Source organism: Phocoena sinus, chromosome 16, assembly GCF_008692025.1.
Source record: "Phocoena sinus isolate mPhoSin1 chromosome 16, mPhoSin1.pri, whole genome shotgun sequence".
Taxonomy (NCBI): Eukaryota; Metazoa; Chordata; class Mammalia; order Artiodactyla; family Phocoenidae; genus Phocoena; species Phocoena sinus.
Genome location: NC_045778.1, coordinates 26,839,671 through 26,864,243, shown reverse-complemented (window position 1 = coordinate 26,864,243; position 24,573 = coordinate 26,839,671). Strand labels below are relative to the sequence as shown.

Here is a 24,573-nt window from a genome sequence, read left to right as displayed (position 1 = left end):
TATTATAAGATACTGAATATAGTTCCCTTCTATACAGTAAATCCTTGTTGTTTGTCTATTTTACATACAGTAGTATGTCTCTGTTAATCTCATACTCCTAATTTATCCCTCCCCCCTCTACTTCCCCTTTGGTAACCGTAAGTTTGTTTTCTATGTCTGTGAGTCTGCTTTTCTTTTGTAAATAAATTCATTTGTATTACTCTTTAGATTCCACACTATGCTTATTTTTTACTTAAATAATTTCCCCTCATTAAAATAGGAAAGTAGCCTCCTCTTATGCTTCTCTCCTTTTTTTTAATGCAAAAAACTTCTTCCCTTTATATCTCTTGTGAAAGCACAAAAGAAGCACCTTCCCTATTCAGCAATTTTCTATACCATCTGAAGTAAACTACACTTGCTAGATGTGCACGGTGTGCAAAATGACCTCTTTTTTAATGCGCCTCCTCCAAGCAGAGAATAATTTCTTCCACCCAAACAACTGACCAAAGACTGTCCCTTGGAGGAGTTTCTAGCCTTCTATAGAAAGTGACATTTCCGATTTGTTTCCAAAGAAAGGCAAGGCTAGACTTAGATTGTCGTGGTTGGCCCATGGCTGAATATCGCCATCTCTAATCCTTCCCTGCAAAATACCTTCAGAATATTACTAAATATGTAGGTACTAACCTCAGGCTGACTCTTTTGTTGATCAAACCCAAACATTTTCCTATGTCAGTAATTATAATGTCACAATGACTAGAGAAGGAAAGTAACAAGGAAACAGCAAAGGAAGAAACAAGGTTTGATGACCTTTGCATAAGACAGTCAAAACACTTTCAGTCTTTTAATGGAATAAGACAGGTACCTGTGCTTGTGAAGAAGAAGAACCAGGAGCCAAATATAGCACAGAATCATGCCACATACTTCTGTCATGGCAAAGGCCCATGGAATTCTAGGAACGCTGGAACAGAAAAAAATTAAAATTTTGGACTGACAAGAAGTATATGTATGTAAACGGCACCACCCTGTCCGTAAGATACTCTGCTAATAATGACCTTAAAATTGTTTTCTTTAACTTTTTTAAAATTAATTAATTAACTAATTTTTGGCTGTGTTGGGTCTTCGTTGCTGCATGCAGGCAGGCTTTCTCTAGTTGCAGCAAGTGGGGGCTACTCTTTGTTACGGTGCGCGGGCTTCTCATTGCGGTGGCTTCTCTTGTTGCGCAGCACCGGCTCTAGGCACGCAGGCTTCAGTCGTTGTAGCACGCAGGCTCAGTAGTTGTGGCTCGCGGGCTCTAGAGCGCAGGCTCAGTAGTTGTGGAGCACAGACTTAGTTGCTCCACGGCATGTGGGATCTTCCTGGACCAGGGATCGAACCCATGTTCCCTGCACTTTCAGGCAGATTCTTAACCACTGCGCCACCACGGAAGTCCCTGTTTTCTTTAACTTCTACCTCTTTTAGAAGATGATATCTGGAGAACCTGGGGAAAAAAACTGTTTCATAAAGTACCTCATTTACCAGGACCTCTTTGTTGTTTGTGATTCCCAGTCATGGTTCTCTGTAAAGAAATAACTTTTTTCTCCTTTCCCATAACATGGCAGACCTGTATACAGGACTGCCCCCAAAAGACAGGGGGGAAAAGGCTCACTTCTTAAATGGTGTGCTCATTTCAGGATCCAGACAGTCAGGGCTTGAACTCAACTACTCTTTTTTTTAGTATATTTTGTTTTCAAGCAAGTAAACAGAGTTTTTATTTTGTTTTACTCCTTTCTTTCTCTCTCTGCCCTTTGTTTTTTTGTTTTTTTTTTTCTTCTGTATGCAGGCCTCTCACTGTTGTAGCCTCTCCCGTTGCGGAGCACAGGCTCAGCGGCCATGGCTCACAGGCCCAGCCGCTCCGCGGCATGTGGGATCTTCCCGGACCGGGGCACAAACCCGTGTCCCCTGCATCGGCAGGCAGACTCTCAACCACTGCACCACCAAGGAAGCCCCCTCCTTTGTTTTATATTTGTTTACTTCTATCTTTTCCATTGTTGTCTTTCCTCACCAAATCTACAGCTCCTGTGATTACCCACTAGTAAAAGACATGTCACATTCCCAATTAAAAAGAAAGAAAGAAGGGGGCAGGGAGAAGAAGATGAAGAAAAAGAAGGAAGAAGAAGGAAGGAAAAGGAGAAAAGGAGGAGGAGGAAGAAAAGAAGGAGGAGAGTGGTGGAAGGGAGGAGACGGAAATGAATTAGTCCAAATAGGTCATCTCTGGGTGGTAAGATTATTGATAGTTTTATTTTTATTCTTTGTAAATTTACACTAAAAATTTTTATACAATGGCATGTTCATTTTATAACTAAGGAAATAAAGGTATTTTTAAAAAGAAGACATGAAGTCTGAAAGGTATTAACAGTCTACTCCAAACCTTATTCAGAGTAACTGAAGAGAGTCAATCGTCTTCATTCAGGGACTCATCTTTTACCTATTACCTCAGAAAATAAAGACTCCTCTTGTGAATTTTTAATCTATTGCTGCCTTATTTATCTGGCATTATGGGGGAAAGGGTTATTTCACATAATAGAAATTTTCAGATAAAAGATCCCTTTCAATGACTTCTAAAAATTTTAACTTTTTAAATGAACATTAAAAAAACCTATATATGTATGTGTACATGTGCATATGTATATATTTTAAATAGTTTTACAGTGTTTATGGTAAAAGTAAGTTTTCTGCCCCACCCCCAGCCTAAACCTAATTCTTGCTCTCCAGAGGCAGTCACTTTCATTCTTCTGTTTTATTTGACGTTATATCTTCTAGTCACACACACAAAAACACATTTATACACATAAACACACTCTCTTTTTCTCTCCCATGCTCTCAATATAATTTCATAATTTTGTTTAAAATAATTTTTGGCTTTTACTTGATGGAAATGTTTAAGTATAGTTCATAGCTAAGACAATGAAACGTAAAGATTAAATCCCTTTCTCGTACAACTTCTTACAATTCTCCAGAGCTAATAAAAAAAGTTTGTTCTGTTTCTTGTGTGCCAATTCATCTTCAGACTATTCTATCAATTTCAATGTTTCCTTTGGAGAAATCTCTCCTAGAGCTCCTTCTTTAGAAAGGCTGCATTTTCTAGTCCCTCTTGCATGGCTATTTCTTGGAATAAAACTTAACCCTCATCTTGGGAATTTCTCTTTTCTATATTGGATCCTCTGTTTCCTGAATCCCATGTCCTCCTCTTTCTCAGTTTACTCCTTAGTTTTGATGTAGTGTATCCTTGAATTATTTTCTCAGAGGAGGGATGGACGATAAACTTGTTTTTTTATGTCAGATTTACTGAGGTTTAATTTACAAACAGAAAAATTCACCATTTTTAGCTATACAGTTCAAAGAGTTTTGACAAACACATTCAGTCACGTAATCACCACCGCAATAAAGACAACATTTTCATCACTCCAAAAAGTTCCCTTGTGTCCCTTTGTAGTCAATTCCCTTCCTCACTTCCAGCTGTGGGGCTACCACTGATCTGATTTCTGATTCCTATAGGAATATATATATATATGCAATCACACAGTATTTGTCCAAATACCTTTTGTATCTGGCTATTTTCACTCAGCATAATATGTTTCAGATGCATCCAAGTTATTGCATGTACAATTAATTCTTTATCTATTCTTTGTCTACAATTTCCGTATCCATTCACAGGTTGATGCGTATTCTGGGCTATTTCCAGGTTTGGGTGATTATGAATAAAGACCACATACAGGTCTTTGCATGGACGTATATTTTCATTTTTCTTGGGTAAATACCTAGGAATGAAACTGTTGAGTCCTATGTTAAGTTTATGTTTAACTTAAGAAACTATCAAACTGTTTTCAAAGCAGTTGTACCATTTTGCATTTCTACCAGCATAGTATGAGAGCATCAGTTGCTCTGAATCCTCGTCAGGCCTTGTCATTAGCAATTTTTTTCATTTTAGCAATTCTAGTAGCTGTGGGGTTGGAGAGTAAATTTTTTTGAGACTTGCAAATTTTAAAATACCCTTGGGTCTAGCCTTATGTCTATTTGGTAGTTTGCCTAGGCAGAACATTTTAGGTTAGACATTATTTTGTCTCAGAATGTTAGAGGCATTTATTCCATTGTCATCTCACTTCCACGGTTGCTAAGAAGTGTGATGCTGTTTGGATTTCCAATCTTTGTGTGTGTTATTTGTTTTGTCTCTTAAGAAGCTTTTAGGATCTTCTGTCTATACCTAGTGTTCTGAAATTTTTCATTTCTTGTACTGGGTGCTCTTTCAATCTAGGAAGTCACATTCTTTGACTCTGAGAAATTTCCTTTTATTATAGCTTAGATAATATCTTCCTCTTCATTTTCTCTATGTGCTTCCTAAAACCCCTATTTTTTCCACTGCTGGGACAATTGGATTCATCTTACTTTTTCTCCTCTACTTCTGATCTCTGCTCTACATGCTGGGCAATTTCATCAAATCCATGTTCCAATTATCCTAATGGATTTTTTTTTTTTAATTTATTTTTGGCCGTGTTGGGTCTTCGTTTCTGTGTGAGGGCTTTCTCTAGTTGCGGTGAATGGGGGCCACTCCTCATCGTGGTGCGTGGGCCTCTCACTATCGCGGCCTCTCTTGTTGCGGGGCACAGGTTCCAGATGCGCAGGCTCAGTAACTGTGGCTCACAGGCCCAGTTGCTTGGCGGCATGTGGTATCTTCCCAGACCAGGGCTCGAACCCATGTCCCCTGCATTGGCAGGCAGACTCTCAACCACTGCGCCTCCAGGGAAGCCCATCCTGCTGGATTTTAAATTTCTACTTTCATTTCTTATTTTTCAAAAGTTTTCTCTGAATTTTCCTTTTTCATAGTCTACTGTTACTGTCTCATAGAATGCAATATCTCTTATCTGTGAGTATATGAATGGTTATTTTTTTTTGAAGTGTTCTTCTGCTCCCTATTTTGTGTTTCCCAGTTTGCTTTTTTTCTATTTGCATTGATCTGTTTTCCTCAAATGTCTGGTGATTCTTGACTGACCGTTCATATTTGACAGGGAAGTACTAAAAAAAAAATAATAATGTGATGCTCTGTGTGCATGGACTGAGGTTGTGAAGTATGGGTTTCACTGGGATAGAACAGAGGTCTAGTTGATGAGATAGGGATATCTCTCCTACCACATTATCTATAGTCCTTTTCTCTTGTGCAAGTTTTCCAAGGAGAGGAATCTGTTCTCCTGCTTGGAAGACTGGGGCTGGGAAGTTAAGTCTGGTTACTTAAGGAAGGGAGCTGGAAGTCTCTGTGATCTAGATTTACAGTTAACCAAGTTAATTACATTAAATCAGTTAATCACAGAAAATACAACGAAAACAGGCACCTTTGTTCTCATCTGGGCATGGTGTCCCAGAGTCCAGAGTCCCTCACATTCAACTACTCTGGAGAACAAACCACCTGTCTTCTGTTGCAGTAGAACAGGTCTTAAATTGATTTTCAACCAGTTCTCCCATATTTAGCTCCTATCTATACCCAGTCTTGAGAGATGTTTGATGCCTCCTGTTTTGAGAGTTTTTCTGGAGTACTGCAGTACAAATAAACTCACCTCTTGGGCACCACTAGTCCCCACTCCCAACCTCACAAGAGACACTTAGCTTTCTACTTTCCAAATTTTCAGTATTATCACTGCTTCTGCCTTCATGGGATTATTGGGGGCCCCCACCCCCACTTTTTCTTGTTTCTTTTTTAGTGAAGTGTTGTAAGGAAATTGTCAAATGTGTTTTCAATATCTCATATTTATTCTGATGCAATGCTTTCTAAAATGCATTATACATGTTATGCCTTTTTTTTCTGGATAGAATTTAATTTTCTTTCATAATTCAGAGTCATCACTGTGAACACTGATTATTACACTGGACATGGTAATGACCTCAGAAACTACTGAGAAATGAAAGGCATTGAAGCCCCAGATTAATGTGGTTTTTCCATTATTTATGTGTGCTTTTTACAGTGCTTCTGTTTTCTCTATTAGCTATCCTTCCTCACATATAAGTGGGCCTGCCTCTAGAAGCATCTCTATCTCCTAATTTTTTGTTTATGATCTGCTGAAGCTCTTGGAATTGTGTCAAGTAAGCTTCAGAAGCAGACTCTGAAACAAAGATCACTGTGAAAGTTATTAGAAATGTTCCCAAGGGAAAATATAGGGTAGTAGGGAAATGAGATCAGGAAGGCAAGGAAGCAAGGCAAGAGTGAGACATCAAGCCAAGCCCTGTGGTAAACTCAGGCAAGGGTAACTTTGGCTCAATCCTGCAAGGGATCTGGGAGACAGTGTACGTCCAACCTAAAAGTTGTCTTAATTAGGGCAAAGAGAAATGAAATATTTATACCCCACCTCATCAGTTATTGGTTAAGGGCTGCAGCTGAAGGGATGTAAATTTCCAAGTATGTTTGGCTCTCTTTTTAAGCAGGTAAAGTGTATTCCAGCAGCCCAAGAGCAGTTCTCCAACAAAGACATACAATTGCTGGATGCTGGAAGTATAAGTGTGCAAGAAAATGGAAAAGAGATCTGAGGGGATATAGGAGGAATGCTGACAGCACCTGCTACCATTCTCCTGTGAATAAAGTTTACATAAGAGCATGGGGCTTTGTAGCTGGTGGAACTGTAGACTCGTTAGGCAAAATTTGGTTTCAAACCCCCACTGCAAATTGAAAACATATGTCTATACAAAACTTTGTATATGAATGTTCATAGCAGCATTATTAATAGTAGCCAAAAAGTGGACACAACTCAAACCTTCATCAACTAATGAATGGATAAGCTAAATGTAGTACGTCCAAACAATGAAATAATATTCTGTAATAAAAAGGAATGAAGTACTGATACATGCTACTTATATGGATGAATCTTAAAAGCATTATGCTAAATGAAAGAAGCCAGACACAAAATAAGGCCTCATGTTGTAATGGCCATTTATATGAAATGTCCAGAATAGACAAATCCATAGAAATAGAAACAGAAAGTAGACTGTGGTTGCCAGGGTCTCGAGGGAGGAGGGAAATGGGGTGTGACTGATAATGGATATGAGTCTATTTGGGGTGTTGAAAACGTTCTGGAATTAGTGGTGATGGTTGCACACCTTTGTAAATATACTAAAAACCACTGAATTGTACACTTTAAAATAAAATCCTCACGATCAATCATTTCCCTCTTTTTTCCCATTATGCCTTTCATAGTCATCTATAGAACCTTAGCATCCATTCTCTGATTTCTTGAGATTTTAGGTTTTGGTTCACTGTCACTCTCCAAAACTTCTCCTGTTGTGGTACATATCCTTCTCACTCCTCTTTTTACTTCTCCTCCTATGACCTTGTCTTTTACTCTACTTCAGCGACACACCATCCACGGTTATAAACTGGATCTCGTCATTATCAAGATTTTTCTTCATAATCTCAACGCCAAGAATTCTATACTAACCAACACCTCTTGTCTTTCCATCTTATTCCTTCTAGTACTCCAACTTCAATAATTCTGAGACCCCAAATCCATAGATCTTATAACACTTTCACAGTCCTTCACCTACCTCATATCCCCCTGTCCCTCCTTATCTACCTATGTCCACAGTTAGTCATTATAATCACTCCCTTTCCTCTTTTTCCTTCATTGCATTGCCTAGCAAAACTTAAAGCCCACTTAAATCCAATTATCTACATATTCTATAACTGTATCTGTGCAGTTGAGTGAGGCTGGTAAAAACACACAATATCAACATGACTATTAACCTCAAGGAGGTCTTTAGTGCTGCTACTACATCACACAAGCCTATTCACTCTCATAGATGACTATTTTACACTTCATCCTTTCTCCTCAAACCTCCGACCTTCTCTCTCTTCTAAATCCCTGTTTTCAGAGGAAATAAAAACAATCATCAGAGGACTTCCTCATGCTTTACATCACATCTAGCAACCTTATATCTGTTCCCATATTTTCTGTCTTACCCTCTGTTATGAATTAATAGACCCTGTGCCTAAGACCAGCCTCTCCCACCCACTAGATCCTACCCCTTTTCATCTACTCAAGGATATTTTTCCATCAATTATACCCTCTCTTTCCTCTAACAGTATCTCCTTCCCTCTAAATTGGGTCATTCCTACCATCAGTACAACAATCATGCTATATAATATAGCCCATCCAAAACAAAACCCTGGAGACTCCATATCTTTTCCTCCTTTCTTCAATACAACTCCATTTCTCTGTTGCCCTTATAGAAAAACTTTTAAGGGCTTGTAAGACTTGATTGTTTCCAATTTCTCTCTTCCCATTCTCTTCCCCTCTCTCATTGCTTTACCCAATTTTTTTACTTTGAAAAATTCTGATCATAACAAAAGAAAAGCTGAAAGATAAACACTTTATATTCTTCACTTAAATCTATCAATTGTTTACAATAATTAACATTTTCCCATATTTGCTTTACTTCCCTCTTTCTATACAAACCTAAATACACATACACACTCTTGGAGGAGACTAAACCCTTCCCAAAATAAGTTGCAGACATTATGACACTTCTCCTCTAAATACTTCAACATGTATCTCCTAAGAACAAGGATACCCTCTTCATAACCCAATACACTATTACACCCAGGAAATTGTAACACCGATTTAGTGTTAAACTGTATCATTTAATATGCCATCCATATTCAAATTTTCCTAACTGTCCCTAAAATGTCCTTTATAGCAGTATTTTTTTTTTCTTGATTGAGGATTCAATTAAAGTTCATGTACTGAGCCTGGTTATGGCTCTTCAACTTCCCTTATAATTCCCTTGAAGAACTTCCCCTCTCAGTCAACCATTTTTTGTTTGTTTTGTTTATCACTATGGGTTCATAGATTCTTTTTCTTACTCAGTATATTATAATCCATTACCATCATTATGCTTTTTTTAAAAAATTTATTTATTTTTGGCTGTGTTGGGTCTTCGTTTCTGTGCAAGGGCTTTCTCTAGTTGTGGCAAGCAGGGGCCACTCTTCATCGCGGTGCGTGGGCCTCTCACTATCACGGCCTCTCTTGTTGCGGAGCACAGGCTCCAGACGCGCAGGCTCAGTAGTTGTGGCTCACGGGCCTAGTTGCTCCGCGGCATGTAGGATTTTCCCAGACCAGGGCTTGAAACCGTGTCCCCTGCATTAGCAGGCAGATTCTCAACCACTGAGCCACCAGGGAAGCCCTTATTATGCTTTTTGATGTTCCAATTGTCCTAATTTGATCAATGAGAGCCCCTTAAAACCAGCTCATATGTTCTTTTGATAGGTTTCTACTTCCTTGCTTTATGGCACAAAATCTATTTCAGGCTAATTTTATGCTTACCATGCCCCAGACTTGTTTCCTCTGCCTAGAGTACTCTTTCATCAGATATCCACATGCTACCCTTTCCTTTCTCTAAGGAGCCCTGGTCTGTTCCTTTAGTACAGATTGGTATTTAGAAACCATGATCGGGATGCTCATGGTGCTTCACAGCTACTGAGTTTTTCCTACAAACCATTTCACATCAGTTCATAGAAATCTTCCTCATTCTTTTCTACGATTAAATAGTACTCTATTGTGTAGGTGTACCACAGTGTATTCAACCAGTTTTCCATGGATAAGCATTTAGATTATTTCCAATATTTATAATTATTACAATTAATGCCACAATGAATAACTCGGTCCATATGCTGTTTCATATTTGTGGAGATACACCTTTAGGTAAATTCCAGTCTCACATTCTCTCTTGAACCCATTATAATCAGGCTTTTGCCCTTATTAACTCTTGTCAAAGTCAACGGTCAATTATCCTCATCTTACTTGACCCCTCAGCAGCATTTGACACAGCTAATTATAATTTATTCCTGTCTTCTTAAAAATTTTTTTTAACTTGGCTTCCATAATACTCTCTCACTCTCTCTGCCCTGACTTCCTCAGTCGTCTTCTTTACTAGTTTTGCCTTACTTTTCTGACCTCTAAACATTATACCTGTTCCTGGGCTCAATCTTCAATATTCTTTTCCCTTCTAAACTCACTTCCTAGTAGACATTATCTAATATCATGGCTTTATCTACACTTGTAACTCCCAAATTTCAGCCAAGATCTCTCTGAACACTAACTCATCTTTCCATCTCTGACTTGACTTCTGATTTGGTGTAAAAGATACTTCAAACTTGACATGTGTAAAACCAAACCCTTACTTTTCTCTTCAAGTCAGGTCTTTCCACAGTCTTCCCACCTCTATAAAGGGCAACTCTATCATTCCAGATGATCAAGTCAAAAATGTTGGAATAGGGCTTCCCTGGTGGTGCAGTGGTTGAGAATCTGCCTGCTAATGCAGGGGACACGGGTTTGAGCCCTGGTCTGGGAAGATCCCACATGCCGCGGAGCAACTAGGCCCGTGAGCCACAACTACTGAGCCTGCGCGTCTGGAGCCTGTGCTCCGCGACAAGAGAGGCCGTGATAGTGAGAGGCCCACACACCGCGATGAATAGTGGCCCCCGCTTGCCACGACTAGAGAAAGCCCTCACACAGAAACAAAGACCCAACACAACCCAGAATAAATAAATTAATTTAAAAAAAAAATCTTGAAATAATCCTTGAATTCTCTTTCTCTTACACCTTACATGCAAATCCATAAGCAAATCTTGTTGCCTGTATGTACATACATACATACACACATATATATACATATATGTATATCTACACACACACACGTATGTACCACTACTCTTTTCATCCAATCCACCCCATCTTTGCCTAGACAAATTCAATAATTTAACTAACCTCTACTTTCCCATCCCCACCACTGAGCTATTCTATTAATAACAATTAGACTGACCTTTTAAAATGGAAGTTAGATCGCTCTACTCTTCTCCTAAATGCTTTCCAATGGCTTCCCTTTTCACTTAGAATGAAAGCTAAAGTCCTTACAATTGTCTACAAGTACCTACAAAATCTGGACTCCTGTCTCCTCTCAGATCTCACCTCTAACTGTTCTCTCCATCTCTCTCTTGCTGTTCCTTAAACATGCTAAGCCTACTACCAATTCAGGATTCCTGCACCTTGCTGTTTCCTCTGCCTAGAGTACTCTTTCATCAGATATCCACATGCTGTCTTCCTTACTTCCTTAGGGTCTTCTGCTGGAAAAACTGTGTACGATAGAACAGGGAAGGAGATATAGGAATCTAACAGCTTCTTAAACAGCTTTCTTATTTTAGCACCACCCTTTCACCCACAGTATCCAGAGCTTTGAGAAATCTTCAAGATAGTTTGGGTTGGTTCTCAGTTTTCCCAACTGCTGCTTTAGAATTAGGTTACTTTAGCTCTGCTAGTTGCCACTCACCCATCTGCTTTTCCTTTTTTTTTTTTAATATTCATTTATTTATTTGGCTGTGCCGGGTCTTAGTTGCAGCATGCGGGATCTTTTTTTTGTAGCATATGGGATCTAGTTCCCTGACCAGGGATGGAACCCAGGCCCCCTGCATTGCAGTGCGGAGCATTAACCACTGGACCACCAGGGAAGTCCCTCACCCATCTGCTTTCAAACTCCCAAAAATGTATGGCTGTTTTCTCCTCTCTTATCTACCCCTTCCTTGTAAGTTTACAACTTAAGACCAACAAACAAACACAACTTCTTTACTATACTTTTAGTCAGGGCTCGAGAGAGAATAAAATGTTATATATATGTCATCCTGCCATCTTAACATGGACATTTTAATTCATTTCATTTTAAAAAAAACCCATATACTATAAGGCACTTTCAGAAGAGTAAAACGTTTTGTTTTTATTTTTTAAACATCTTTACTGGAGTATAATTGCTTTACAATGGTGTCTTAGTTTCTGCTTTATAACAAAATGAATCAGTTATACACATACATATGTTTCCATATCTCTTCCCTCTTGCGTCTCCCTCCCTCCCATCCTCCCTATCCCACCCCTCTAGGCTGTCACAAACCACCTAGCTGATCTCCCTGTGCTATGCGGCTACTTCCCACTAGCTATCTATTTTACGTTTGGTAGTGTATATATGTCCATGCCACTCTCTCACTTTGTCACAGCTTACCTTTCCCCCTCTCCATATCCTCAAGTCCATGTTCTAGTAGGTCTGTGTCTTTATTCCCATCTTACCCCTAGGTTCTTCATGACCTTTTTTTTTTTCTTCTTAGATTCCATATATATGTGTTAGCATACAGTATTTGTTTTTCTCTTTCTGACTTACTTCACTCTGTATGACAGACTCTAGGTCCATCCACCTCACTACAAATAACTCAATTTCGTTTCTTTTTATGGGTGAGTAATATTCCATTGTATATACGTGCCACATCTCCTTTATCCATTCATCTGTTGATGGGCACTTAGGTTGCTTCCATGTCGTGGCTATTGGAAATAGAGCTGCAATGAACATTCTGGTACATGACTCTTTTTGAATTATGGTTTTCTCAGGGTATATGCCCAGTAGTGGGATTGCTGGGTCGTATGGTAGTTCCATTTGTAGTTTTTTAAGGAACCTCCATACTGTTCTCCATAGTGGTTGTATCAATTTACATTCCCACCAACAGTGCAAGAGGGTTCCCTTTTCTCCACACCCTCTCCAGGATTTATTGTTTCTAGATTTTTTGATGATGGCCATTCTGACCGGTGTAAGATGGTATCTCATTGTAGTTTTGATTTGCATTTCTCTAATGATCAACGATGTTGAGCATTCTTTCATGTGTTTGTTGGCAATATGTATAGCTTCTTTGGAGAAACGTCTATTTAGGTCTTCTGCCCGTTTTTGGATTGGGTTGTTTGCTTCTTTGTTATTGAGCTGCATGAGCTGCTTGTAAATCTTGGAGATTAATCCTTTGTCAGTTGCTTCATTTGCAAATATTTTCTCCCATTTTGAGGACTGTCTTTTCGTCTTGTTTATGATTTCTTTTGCTGTGCAAAAGCTTTTAAGTTTCATTAGGTCCCATTTGTTTATTTTTGTTTCTATTTCCATTTCTCTAGGAGGTGGGTCAAAAAGGATCTTGCTGTGATTTATGTCATAGAGTGTTCTGCCTATGTTTTCCTCTAAGAGTTTGATAGTGTCTGGCCTTACATTTAGGTCTTTAATCCATTTTGAGTTTATTTTTGTGTATGGTGTTAGGGAGGGTTCTAATTTCATACTTCTACATGTACCCGTCCGGTTTTCCCAGCACCACTTACTGAAGAGGCTGACTTTTCTCCACTGTATATTCTTGCCTCCTTTATCAAAGATAAGGTGACCATATGTGTGTGGGTTTACCTCTGGGCTTTCTATCCTGTTCCATTGCTCTATATTTCTGTTTTTGTGCCAGTACCATACTGTATTGATTACTGTAGCTTTGTAGTATAGTCTGAAGTCAGGGAGCCTGATTCCTCCAGCTCTGTTTTTCGTCCTCAAGATTGCTTTGGCTATTCGGGGTCTTTTGTGTTTCCATACAAATCGTGAAAATTTTTTTTCTAGTTCTGTGAAAAATGCCAGTGGTAGTTTGATAGGGATTGCACTGAATCTGTACATTGCTTTGGGTAGTAGAGTCATTTCCACAATGTTGATTCTTCCAATCCAAGAATATGATATATCTCTCCATCTTTTTGTATCATCTTTAATTTCTTTCATCAGTGTCTTATAGTTTTCTGCATACAGGTCTTTTGTCTCCTTAGGTAGGTTTACTCCTAGATATTTTATTCCTTTCGTTGCAATGGTAAATGGGAGTGTTTTCTTAATTTCACTTTCAGATTTTTCATCACTAGTGTATAAGAATGCCAGAGATTTCTGTGCATTAATTTTGTATCCTGCTACTTTACCAAATTCATTGATTAGCTCTAGTAGTTTTCTGGTAGCATCTTTAGGATTCTCTATGTAGAGTACCATGTCATCTGCAAACAGTGACAGCTTTACTTCTTCTTTTCCGATTTGGATTCCTTTTATTTCTTTTTCTTCTCTGATTGCTGTGGCTAGAACTTCCAAAACTATGTTGAATAAGAGTGGTGAGAGTGGGCAACCTTGTCTTGTTCCTGATCTTACTGGGAATGGTTTCAGTTTTTCACCATTGAGGAGGATGTTGGTTGTGGGTTGGTCATATATGGCCTTTATTATGTTGAGGAAAGTTCTCTCTATGCCTACTTTCTGGAGGGTTTTTATCATAAATGGGTGTTGAATTTTGTTGAAAGCTTTCTCTGCATCTATTGAGATGATCATACGGTATTTCTCCTTCAGTTTGTTAATATGGTGTATCACATTGATTGATTTGCGTATATTGAAGAATCCTTGCATTCCTGGAATAAACCCCACTTGATCATGGTGTATGATCCTTTTAATGTGCTGTTGGATTCTGTTTGCTAGCATTTTGTTGAGGATTTTTGCATCTATGTTCATCAGTGATATTGGCCTGTAGTTTTCTTTCTTTGTGACATGTTTTTTTTTGTTTGTTTGTTTGTTTTTTTTTTGCGGTACATGGACCTCTCACCGTTGTGGCCTCTCCCGTTGTGGAGCACAGGCTCCAGACACGCAGGCTCAGCGGCCACAGCTCACAGGGCCTAGCCGTTCCGTGGCATGTGGGATCTTCCCAGACCGGGGCACAAACCCGTGTCCCCTGCATCAGCAGGCAGACTCTCAACCACTGCGCCACCAGGGAAGCCCATCTTTGTGACATCTTTGTCTGGTTTTGGTATCAGGGTGATGGTGGCCTCGTAGAATGAGTTTGGGAGTGTTCCTCCCTCTGCTATATTTTGGAAGAGTTTGAGAAGGATAGGTGTTAGCTCTTCTATAAGTGTTTGATAGAATTCACCTGTGAAGCCATCTGGTCCTGGGCTTTTGTTTGTTAGAAGATTTTTAATCACAGTTTCAATTTCAGGGGCACAACGTTTTACAAAAACAAGACAGCACTACAAACTTTCAAAAGATTTTTTAAAACCACAAATATAGGGCTTCCCTGGTGGCGCAGTGGTTGAGAGTCCGCCTGCTGATGCAGGGGACACGGTTCATGCCCCTGTCCGGGAAGATCCCACATGCTGCGGAGCGGCTGGGCCCGTGAGCCATTGCCGCTGAGCCTGCGCGTCGGAGCCTGTGCTCCGCAACGGGAGAGGCCACAACAGTGAGAGGGCTGTGTACTGCAAAAAAAAAAAAAAAAAAAAAAAACCCGCAAATATAAAAACTAATAGTTTTGAGTTTTGTTCTATTCTTATTTTTTCATATAATATACTGTATTCTATTTTATGCACTCAGTATTTATAAAAACAGAATACTATCCATGAATCAGTTTGTATTTGTGATAGTTCTAATTTATCTGATGATACATGAGACCTCCCCATATTTTTAAGAGAAGCAAAACCCTGTTCATCTTTTTTTAAAAAAAAGTAAACAAATTCCATTTATTACATATAACATTCCAGGAAACCCTTTTAAAATCTGAAGTGCCCAAGGAGCTATAACATAGCTGTAGAAAAATAAATTAAGCAGTGGTTCTTCCTACTCATCTAGGCTTAAGGTCTAGTTTACTCTAAGAGAAAAAGGCAATTCTAAAGCATATCTTTATATAGCACAAGATAAGGCAAATGGGAAGTATATATCAACCAAAACAACAATAATAAAGAACGTAATTATCATGAATATATCATTATCATTGCTAGTACAGCTGTCTTCCACAAACTTGGCAACTAGAAACAAAACTTACCTGTCTAAGAATATATCCGGGAGTGGTGGATAGGTCTGCATGTCAGGCACTCGCTCGTGGACTATAACCATTATGAAAGATGTAAATCCGAACACTATAAAAACATATATACAACTCAATATGGTCTTCCAATACTCTGGGTCCAATCTTCGAATAGAATGTTTGTTTTTACCATTCACATACTGGTATTGATCAGAATTCAAATCAGTGATGGGTCCGTCACAGTCGTGTGAAGGTTCCCCATTACAGAGCCACTCTGCATTCTGAAGAGCACTAATGAAAGGGCTCATGGAACTCATGGGACTGTCACTGTTGTATCCCATCTCTTCTAAAACATCAATATGTATTTTCTGCAATTTTCGGACTGACAGCATTAACCTTTTAATGTCCCCTAAGACTTTGATTTCCAGAGGAGGAGACCGGAGATCATATTCAGTCAATGTTAGCAATGTGATTCCATCAAGTCGGTGCTTATTGCATAAAATGTCCACATACTCAAAAAAGCCTTCATCCTTCAGCCAAACAGCTACATGCTTGGTAGTCCAGCGGCGAATGCAGAGCTGATTAGGAAAAGCCATTTCCTCTTCCACTGCCTGTCAAGGGAAAACAGGAAAATAAAACAAAAATTTCAGGGTATCCTAAGAACTCCTTTGAAGACAAAATACACGTAAACACATCAGAAACAGTAATTCATCTACACTGTCCTATTGGCTTCCAGACGAGAGTAAAAGAAACAAAAATTATTCATTAATGAGTAGTTCTCAACAGATTAACATTCTAATAATTATATGCATATAACCCCAATAGCAAAAGGAAAGCTAATGACCGAACATTTTTGCAAAATGTTTTTTTGGTAATATTTTACAAATGGCTTTTCCACCCCACAGCAAGCCATAACTTAATTAGAAAAAGCCTACTGGTGAGAACAATTGAGAAAAATAACTCAACACTTTTCATAAAATGAGATATATAGAAAGATTTGTTATACGTAAAAATAAATCAAATTTCAGAAATCTTCACGTTCGTGGAATAAGTATCCCCCCCACCCCACCTCCAAAAAAACACACAACCCCGGGCTTCCCTGGTGGCACAGTGGTTGAGAGTCCGCCTGCCGATGCAGGGGACGCGGGTTCATGCCCCGGTCCGGGAGGATCCCACATGCCGCGGAGCGGCTGGGCCTGTGGGCCATGGCCACTGGGCCTGCGCATCCGGAGCCTCTGCTCCACGGCGGGAGAGGCCACAGCGGTGAGAGGCCCACGTACCGCAAAAAAAAAAAAAAAAACACACACAACCCCACAAAGGCAGATAGATAACTAACTGCAGGAAACCCCTTAGATTAAGCATATTTCTATCTACTATACAAGTAATTTCTACAACAGATATAAAGTCTTTACTAGATATTAAGTATCTATAAATATTTTAACAGCTCATTTCTTTCTATACCTTGAATGTTCCAGTACAGAACTGAAAAAGGAATTTTCTTCTTAAACTATCATTGAGATTTAGTGATAAAACATTTCAATGTACCATAAATTTGAGGGGCCATATTTTATACTGCAATTATAGTATTTCCTTTTTTTTTTTTAATTTTAATTTTTGGCCTCACCACGTGGTTTGCGGGATCTTAGTTCCCTGACCAGGGATTGAACCCTGGACCTCAGCAGTGAAAGCACAGAGTCCTAACCACTGGACCCCTGGGGAATTCCCTATACTGCAATTATAAAAGGCCAACAATGTACTGTTTCAAAAAGTACTAATAATTTTTACTACTTTGATCCCACACAGTTCTGTTTATGCTCTTTTTCCATTTTAAAATGTTCAGTAACTTGGGCCTATATCAGGTTTATAAACTTTATCAGATATACGGGAGACAAAGGCCTACATGGAGAAAAAACCTAGTTCCCTAAAGTACTTTCTCAACTACTAAAGCCTGTGGGCTTTCTGACATTTTCCAGATCTCTAAAGACCATATTTCCTTCTGAGATGATTTTTAAAAAACACAGTAAGGGGACTCCCCTAGTAGTGCAGTGGATAGGACTCTGCACTCCCAATGCAGGGGGTCCGGATTTGATCCCTAGTCAGAGAACTAGATCCCACATACATGCCACAACTAAGGAGCCCACGTGCCGCACCTAAGACCTGGTGCAACCAAACTTTAAAGCATTAAAAAAGAAGAAGAAAAAAAAAAAAAAAAAGAAGAAGAAGAGGGGCTTCCCTGGTGGCACAGTGGTTGAGAGTTCGCCTGCTGATGCAGGGGACACGGGTTTGTGCCCCGGTCCGGGAAGATCCCACATGCCACGGAGCAGCTGAGCCCGTGAGCCATGGCCGCTGAGCCTGCGCGTCCGGAGCCTGTGCTCCGCAACGGCAGAGGCCGCAGCGGTGAGAGGCTCGTGTACCGCAAAAAAAAAAAAAAAAAAGAAGAAGAAGAAGAAGAATGAGAAAGAATGACACAACAAACACCCATGTGCCCACTACCCAGCTTGAAAGAAAAAAAAAACAGTTCCAATACATGTGTCCTGTTTCTTAATCTGGGTATTAGTTATACAGGTGAAAATTCATCAATCTGTATACGTATGATCTACATTTTACATATGTTGAACTTGATTTTAAAAGTTTGCTTTAAAAGCAAAACAAAACATCAATACGAGTGAATGTCCTTCCCTGATAGCAACCCCTTCCTCTCCTCTCAGATGTAGTAATTCCTGATTTTAGTGCTTATCATTCCCTTACAACATGCATTTTTGGCTATGAAAAACTTTCTATGCTTCCTTATGCTAAGGAAAGTAAAAAGCTGCTACTTCTGCATTCTTCTATCCACAAAAACTCTTGCCATGAATACCTATAATCACCTGAAAAAGGCAGATACTCAACTACCCAAGTACCTCTTATACCATCAAAAGTATTCAGCCAACAAGAAACATGCCCATTAAATATTTGTTTCTTAATGACTAAAAAGCAATCCTAGTTTTTGGAAACCTAAATCACAGTGTTTCAAAACAGAGCTTTTAATAGTATTAATCCACAATAGCTTTTCAGTCTTAAAAAATTAACAGTACATGCATCTCTAAGGACATGTTTTATATACTGCAGAGCTACAAAAAATCGTACTCAACTTTTTTATTTTTACTTACAGTATATCAGTGTCATCCCAAAGGCCAAGGAATTATGATTTATTCACTTTCAACTCATGGAATTTATACACATTGATATATATAATTTTATATCACGTATTACATATATATAGTTCCATTTTAAATGATTTTGCTATGTTTTAGTCCATATAGATAGCCAGATGGCTTCATCCTACACACTACATACATATCTTTCCCCCAAGGTATTCTCTGAATAAATTATTTCATCCCTGAATATCCAACAAACACATGCTACAAACTCTGCAACAATTACGATGTAATAAGTATGAGAAGCTCTTCTCATACAAAATAAGGCCAGATTCCTTCTGTCATTTTACTTCTATTCTGCTACCATTCTCCTTTTTCTAACAGCTTACCACCAACGGGCTCCAAGTCACCCCCATCCTTTTAGCCTTATTCTTCAGTAGTTTCATCTCACACACTGCTCAAAATGATCTCTTTCATGGTTTTTTTTTTTTTCCTGTCTTATAGCACCTTCAATCTGGCTAACAATCTGTTCTTTACACCCTCAATCTGGCTAACAAACAGGCTTTGATGCTGATGTTTTAGCTGCTAGAAAATATGAGTTATCATACAAGAAAGCCTCCTGGAAGTCTTTGAGCCTGCTGTGGCAATGCCCTAAAAGCATGACACATTGCACTGTTGTGCTTCATCAGGTCAGGGCACAACCGTTAATTGTGTGCTACTACATACTTAGATAACACTATGAAAACCTGCATTAAAGATGTATATTAACAGATGATAAAAGGCTTCAAGGCAATTTAATATTTACATTGTACCACAGGAACTACAGGGGACAGGAGACTTTTAACGAAGAATATGAGAGCTATAAGTTTCATACAAATATACATAATGAAGAAATTAGGTAAGTAAATGTTTCAGAATACTTTCAGCTTTAACCAATAATTAATATGAATCAACTATCAGTTAAAGGGACTTCTGCTTCTGACCAAGATGCAATAAGAGAAACCAGATTTACTTTTCCACCTGAAACAGCCAAAAAATAGATTAAATATATGGGGAGAAAACCAGTTTCAAGACAGTGGGCACCAGACAACAAAGGAGATCCTTGAGAGTAGGAAACAAGGTGAGCCCTACTGCCCCAGCCATGAGTGGTACAGGATATAAACTGGGTGAGACCCAGCAGACTTGGTGAGTTGCAATGGAACTGAGAATCTAGGGAAATCAAGATGGCAGTGTACCTGGGATAGAATACTAGAGAGGAGAAAGATACACAGAGAACTTGTTATGGACTGAATGTTTATATTCCCCCCAAATTCATATGTTGAAATTCTAACCCCCAATAGGATAGTATTAGGAGGTGATTAGGTCATGAAGGCAGAACCCTCGTGAATGGAATTAATGCCTTTATAAGAGACACCCCAAAGAGTTCTCTTCCCTTCTGTCATCTAAAGACACAACTAGAAGATGACCACCTATGAACTAGGAAGCAGGTCCTCACAGACACCAAATCTGCTGGCACTTTGATCTTGGACTCCTCAGCCTCCAGAACTGTGAGAAATAGATTTGTTGTTTAAGCCACCCAGCCTATGGTATTTTTGTTATAACAGCCTAAGCAGACTAAGATGGAACTCCAGGGATTTGCAAAGGATCTCCCTTGAATAGGCAGCTGAATGCTGATCAGCACATGTATGTGAGGAAACCAAACAAGACTGAAAAAAGAACCACCCAGAAAGATTAGAGGCAATAACGCCCAGTATTCACACAAGACCACTAAAAGTGCCTACTATAAACAACCAGACTGGAAAAAAATGAAAAATCTCATGATTCATGGGGCACTGGGTAGAGTACACAATAAGATCTTTCCATAGTAGTAAGGAAAAATTAACCCTAAAAACAGTAGTTCTCAACTGAGGGCAATTTGCCCACCCCAAAATATTTGGCAATTTCTGGAGACATTTGTGGTTGTCACAACTAGGGGATCATCTAAAGACTAGAGGCTAGGGATGCTGTTAAACACTCTACAATGCACAGGACAGCCCCTCACAACAAAGAATTATCTGACCCAAAGTGTTATAGTGCTGATATTGAGAAATCCTGCCCTAAACCTAAACATGTCTGGTCCAGCCAAACAAATCTTAAAAGCACAACCAAAAGGATCAAACTGTTTTCAAGTAATTTAATTAACTACATCCCACAACAAAGCAGAAGAATATTAATAGGAATAAGAAAGTATTCAGCACCCAACAGGTAAAATCACAATGTCTGGCAACCAACCAAAGATTACCAGGCATGCAAAGGAGTAGAAAAATTCATCTATAATGAGTAGAAAATCGATTGAAATTGACCCAGGACACAGATAATAAAATTATCAGACAAGGAAATTAACAGTTATGATAACTGTATTACATATGTTCAAAAAGTTACAGATAGAGACACATAAAAAAGATCCAACTCAAACTTCTAGAGATGAAATTACAAGATATGTAATAAAAAACAGACTGGATGGGATTAACAGCTGATCAGATATTGCATAAGTATAGTAAACTTGAAGACATAACAATAGGAATTATTCAAAATGAAACACAGGAAAAACAGAATTTTTAAAAATGAAGAGAATATTATTCAGCCTTTAAAAGGAATCTTGAAGACATTATGCTAAGTGAAATAAGCCAGACACAAAAGGACAAATATTGTATGATTCACTTGGTAGTCAAATTCATAGAGACAGAAAGTAGATGTTGGTTTCCAGGGACTGTGCAGTAGGAGACAAATACCCATTACTGTTTAATGGGTACAAAGTTTCCATTTGGGATAATGAAACAGTTCTGGAAATGGATGGTGGTGATGGTTGCACAACAATGTAAATGTACTTACTGCCACTAAACTGTGCACTTAAAAATGGTTAAAATATAAGTTTGTTATGTATATTTTACCATGATTAAAAAAAAAATGAAAAGAATATCAGTGAGAGGTGGGACAACTTCAAACATCTTAATAGATGCATAATTGTAGTCCCCAAACAACGAGAGAGAGAGGAGAGTGCAGAAAAAAATATCTGAAGTAACAATGGCTAACATTTTTCAAAATTTGGTGCAAACTATAAACACAAATCAAAAAGCTCAATAAATTCCAAACATTAGAACCACACAAAAAACTATACCACACCAAGGCTTCCCTGGTGGCGCAGTGGTTAAAAATCCGCTTGCCAATGCAGGGGACACGGGTTCGAGCCCTGGTCCGGGAAGATCCCACATGCAGCGGAGCAACTGGGCCCGTGCGCCACAACTACTGAGCCTGTGCTCTACAGCCCACGAGCCATAACTACTGAGTCCACGAGCCGCAACTGCTGAAGCCCACATGCCTAGAGCCCATGCTCCACAACAAGAGAAGCCACCACAGTGAAAAGCACGTGGACCACAACAAAGAGTGGCCCCTGCTCCCACAGCTAGAGAGGGCCCGCACACAGCAACAAAGACCCAACGCAGCCGAAAATAAATAAAAAACAAACAAGCAAAAACAACTATACCACACCATATCATAATCAGATTACTCAAAATCAATGACAATGAGAAAATCTTAAAAGTAAAAAGAGAGGATACACACATTATACACATAGGAACAAAGATAAGAATGATAGCAGATTCCTCACTGGAAACATTGCAAGCTAGAAGACAGTGAAACAATGTCTTTAAAAGACTGAAAGAAAAAAAAAATGATCAGCCTATAATTCTATGACCGGTAAAATGTCGATCAAAAACAAAGGTAAAGGGCTTCCCTGGTGGCGCAGTGGTTGAGAGTCCGCCTGCCAATGCAGGGGACACGGATTCGTGCCCCGGTCCGGGAAGGTCCCACATGCCGCGGAGCGGCTGGGCCCATGAGCCATGGCCGCTAAGCCTGCACGTCCGGAGGCTGTACTCCGTGACGGGAGAGGCCACAACAGTGAGAGGCCCGCGTACAGCAAAAAAAAAAAGAAAAAAAAAAAAAAACAAAGGTAAAACAAATACTTTTTCAGACACACAAAAGCTGAATAATTTCATCTCAAGCAGACCTGAGCTACGAGAAATGTGAAAAGGAAGTCCTTCAGGCAGAACAAAAATGCCATCATTTGAAAATATGAATACCAGAAATGGTAGATATATTGGGTAAATATGTAAGTAAAATATGTCAACAATAGCACAAAAGTTGGGAGAACTGGACTACTAAAATAAAACTCTTCCAGAAGAGGAGGGAATATTTCTGAATCCGTTCCATGAGGCCAGTACTACCTTGATACCAAAACCAGTCAAAGACATTACAAGAAAATAAAACTACAGCCTGAGAGCCCTTACAAACGTGAAAGCAAAAAATTTAAACATATCTTAGCAAATCAAATCCAACAATATTTTAAAAGGATAATACAACATCACCAAGTGATGTTTATCTCAGGAGTGCAAAGTTAGTTTAACACTTGAAAATAAAAATAATTCACCATAGGCTAAAACAGGGAAACCACACAATAACTCAAAAGACAGAAAAGCATTTGGCAAAATCCAGTATTCATTCCCAATGAAAAACTCTCAGCAAACAAGAAATAAAGAGAAACTTCATCAAGTTGATAAAGGACATATTTGAAAAACCTATGGTTAACATCATACTTAATGATGAAAGGCTAAAGGCTTTCCCCTTAATATCAGGAACAAGGCTAGACTGTCTACTCTCATCATTTTGGTAAAACACTGAGCAACCTAGCCAGTAGAATAAGGAAAGAAGAAGAAATAAAGGGCATACGATTGGAAAGGAAAGAACAAAACTGTATTTGCAGACAACATGATAATCTATGTGGAAAATTCAATGGAACCTACACATACACACAAACACAAGTTACTAGAACTAATAATTTAGTTTAGCAAGATTGCTTAATATCAACATACAAAAATCAATTGTATTTCTATATACTAGAAATAAACAATCAAAAAATTGAAATTTACAAAATAATACCATTTACAATAGCACCAAAAAATATAAAATGCCCAAGGATAAATCTGACCAAACATGGGAAAAATCTGTACACTAAAAACTATAAAACATTGCTAAGAGAAATTAAAGATCTAAATAAATAGTGACATGGGTGGGTCAAAAGACTCAAATTTTTAAGAAAATAAAAATGCTGTGAAATAAAATTCATATTTTATGTCCAGACAAGAAGAATTCAAACATAAAAATTTTTTCTCTGCCCTTTGGCCTCCTCTCTCCCCACTACTGAGAACTGTGTATCTATATTACGCATCAACCAAACCTCCCCCATGGGCATAAATACCTGCTCAGCCATAAAGAGCAACATTCTCCTAGCACCAGCAAGACAACTCCTTAAAAGATAACATTCCTTCTTGGGACTTCCCTGGTGGCATAGTGGTTAAGAATCCACCTTTGAACTTGGTAAATTGAATCATCCTTGTCACCTCTCTTTCTTTTATCCAACAATCAGCCTATCAAAAATATATCCAGAGGGCTTCCCTGGTGGCGCAGTGGTTGAGAGTCCGCCTGCCGATGCAGGGGACGTGGGTTCGTGCCCCGGTCCGGGAAGATTCCACATGCTGCGGAGCGGCTGGGCCCGTAAGCCATGTCCACTGAGCCTGCGCGTCCGGAGCCTGTGCTCCACAACGGGAGAGGCCACAACAGTGAGAGGCCCGCGTACCGCAAAAAAAAAAAAAAAAAAAAAAAATATCCAGGACTTCCCTGGTGGTGCAGTAGTTAAGAATCTGCCTGCTAATGCAGGGGACACGCAGGGTTCAAGCTCTGGTCCGGGAAGATCTCACATGCCGCGTA

General features: G+C 39.1%; 1 protein-coding gene across 2 annotated transcripts in view; it reads right to left on the bottom strand.

Moving 5' to 3' along the window:
- LOC116741484 (voltage-dependent anion-selective channel protein 2) overlaps positions 1 to 24,573 on the bottom strand; it is an 88,271-nt gene that overhangs the window by 54,050 nt on the left and 9,648 nt on the right. For both annotated transcript variants that reach the window (XM_032608101.1, XM_032608100.1), the window contains exons 2-3: positions 15,653 to 16,245; positions 842 to 937 (exon numbers count right to left, since the gene is read on the bottom strand). In XM_032608101.1, the coding sequence (XP_032463992.1) occupies positions 842 to 937; positions 15,653 to 16,245 (689 nt within the window). The remainder of the gene's footprint in view (positions 1 to 841; positions 938 to 15,652; positions 16,246 to 24,573) is intronic.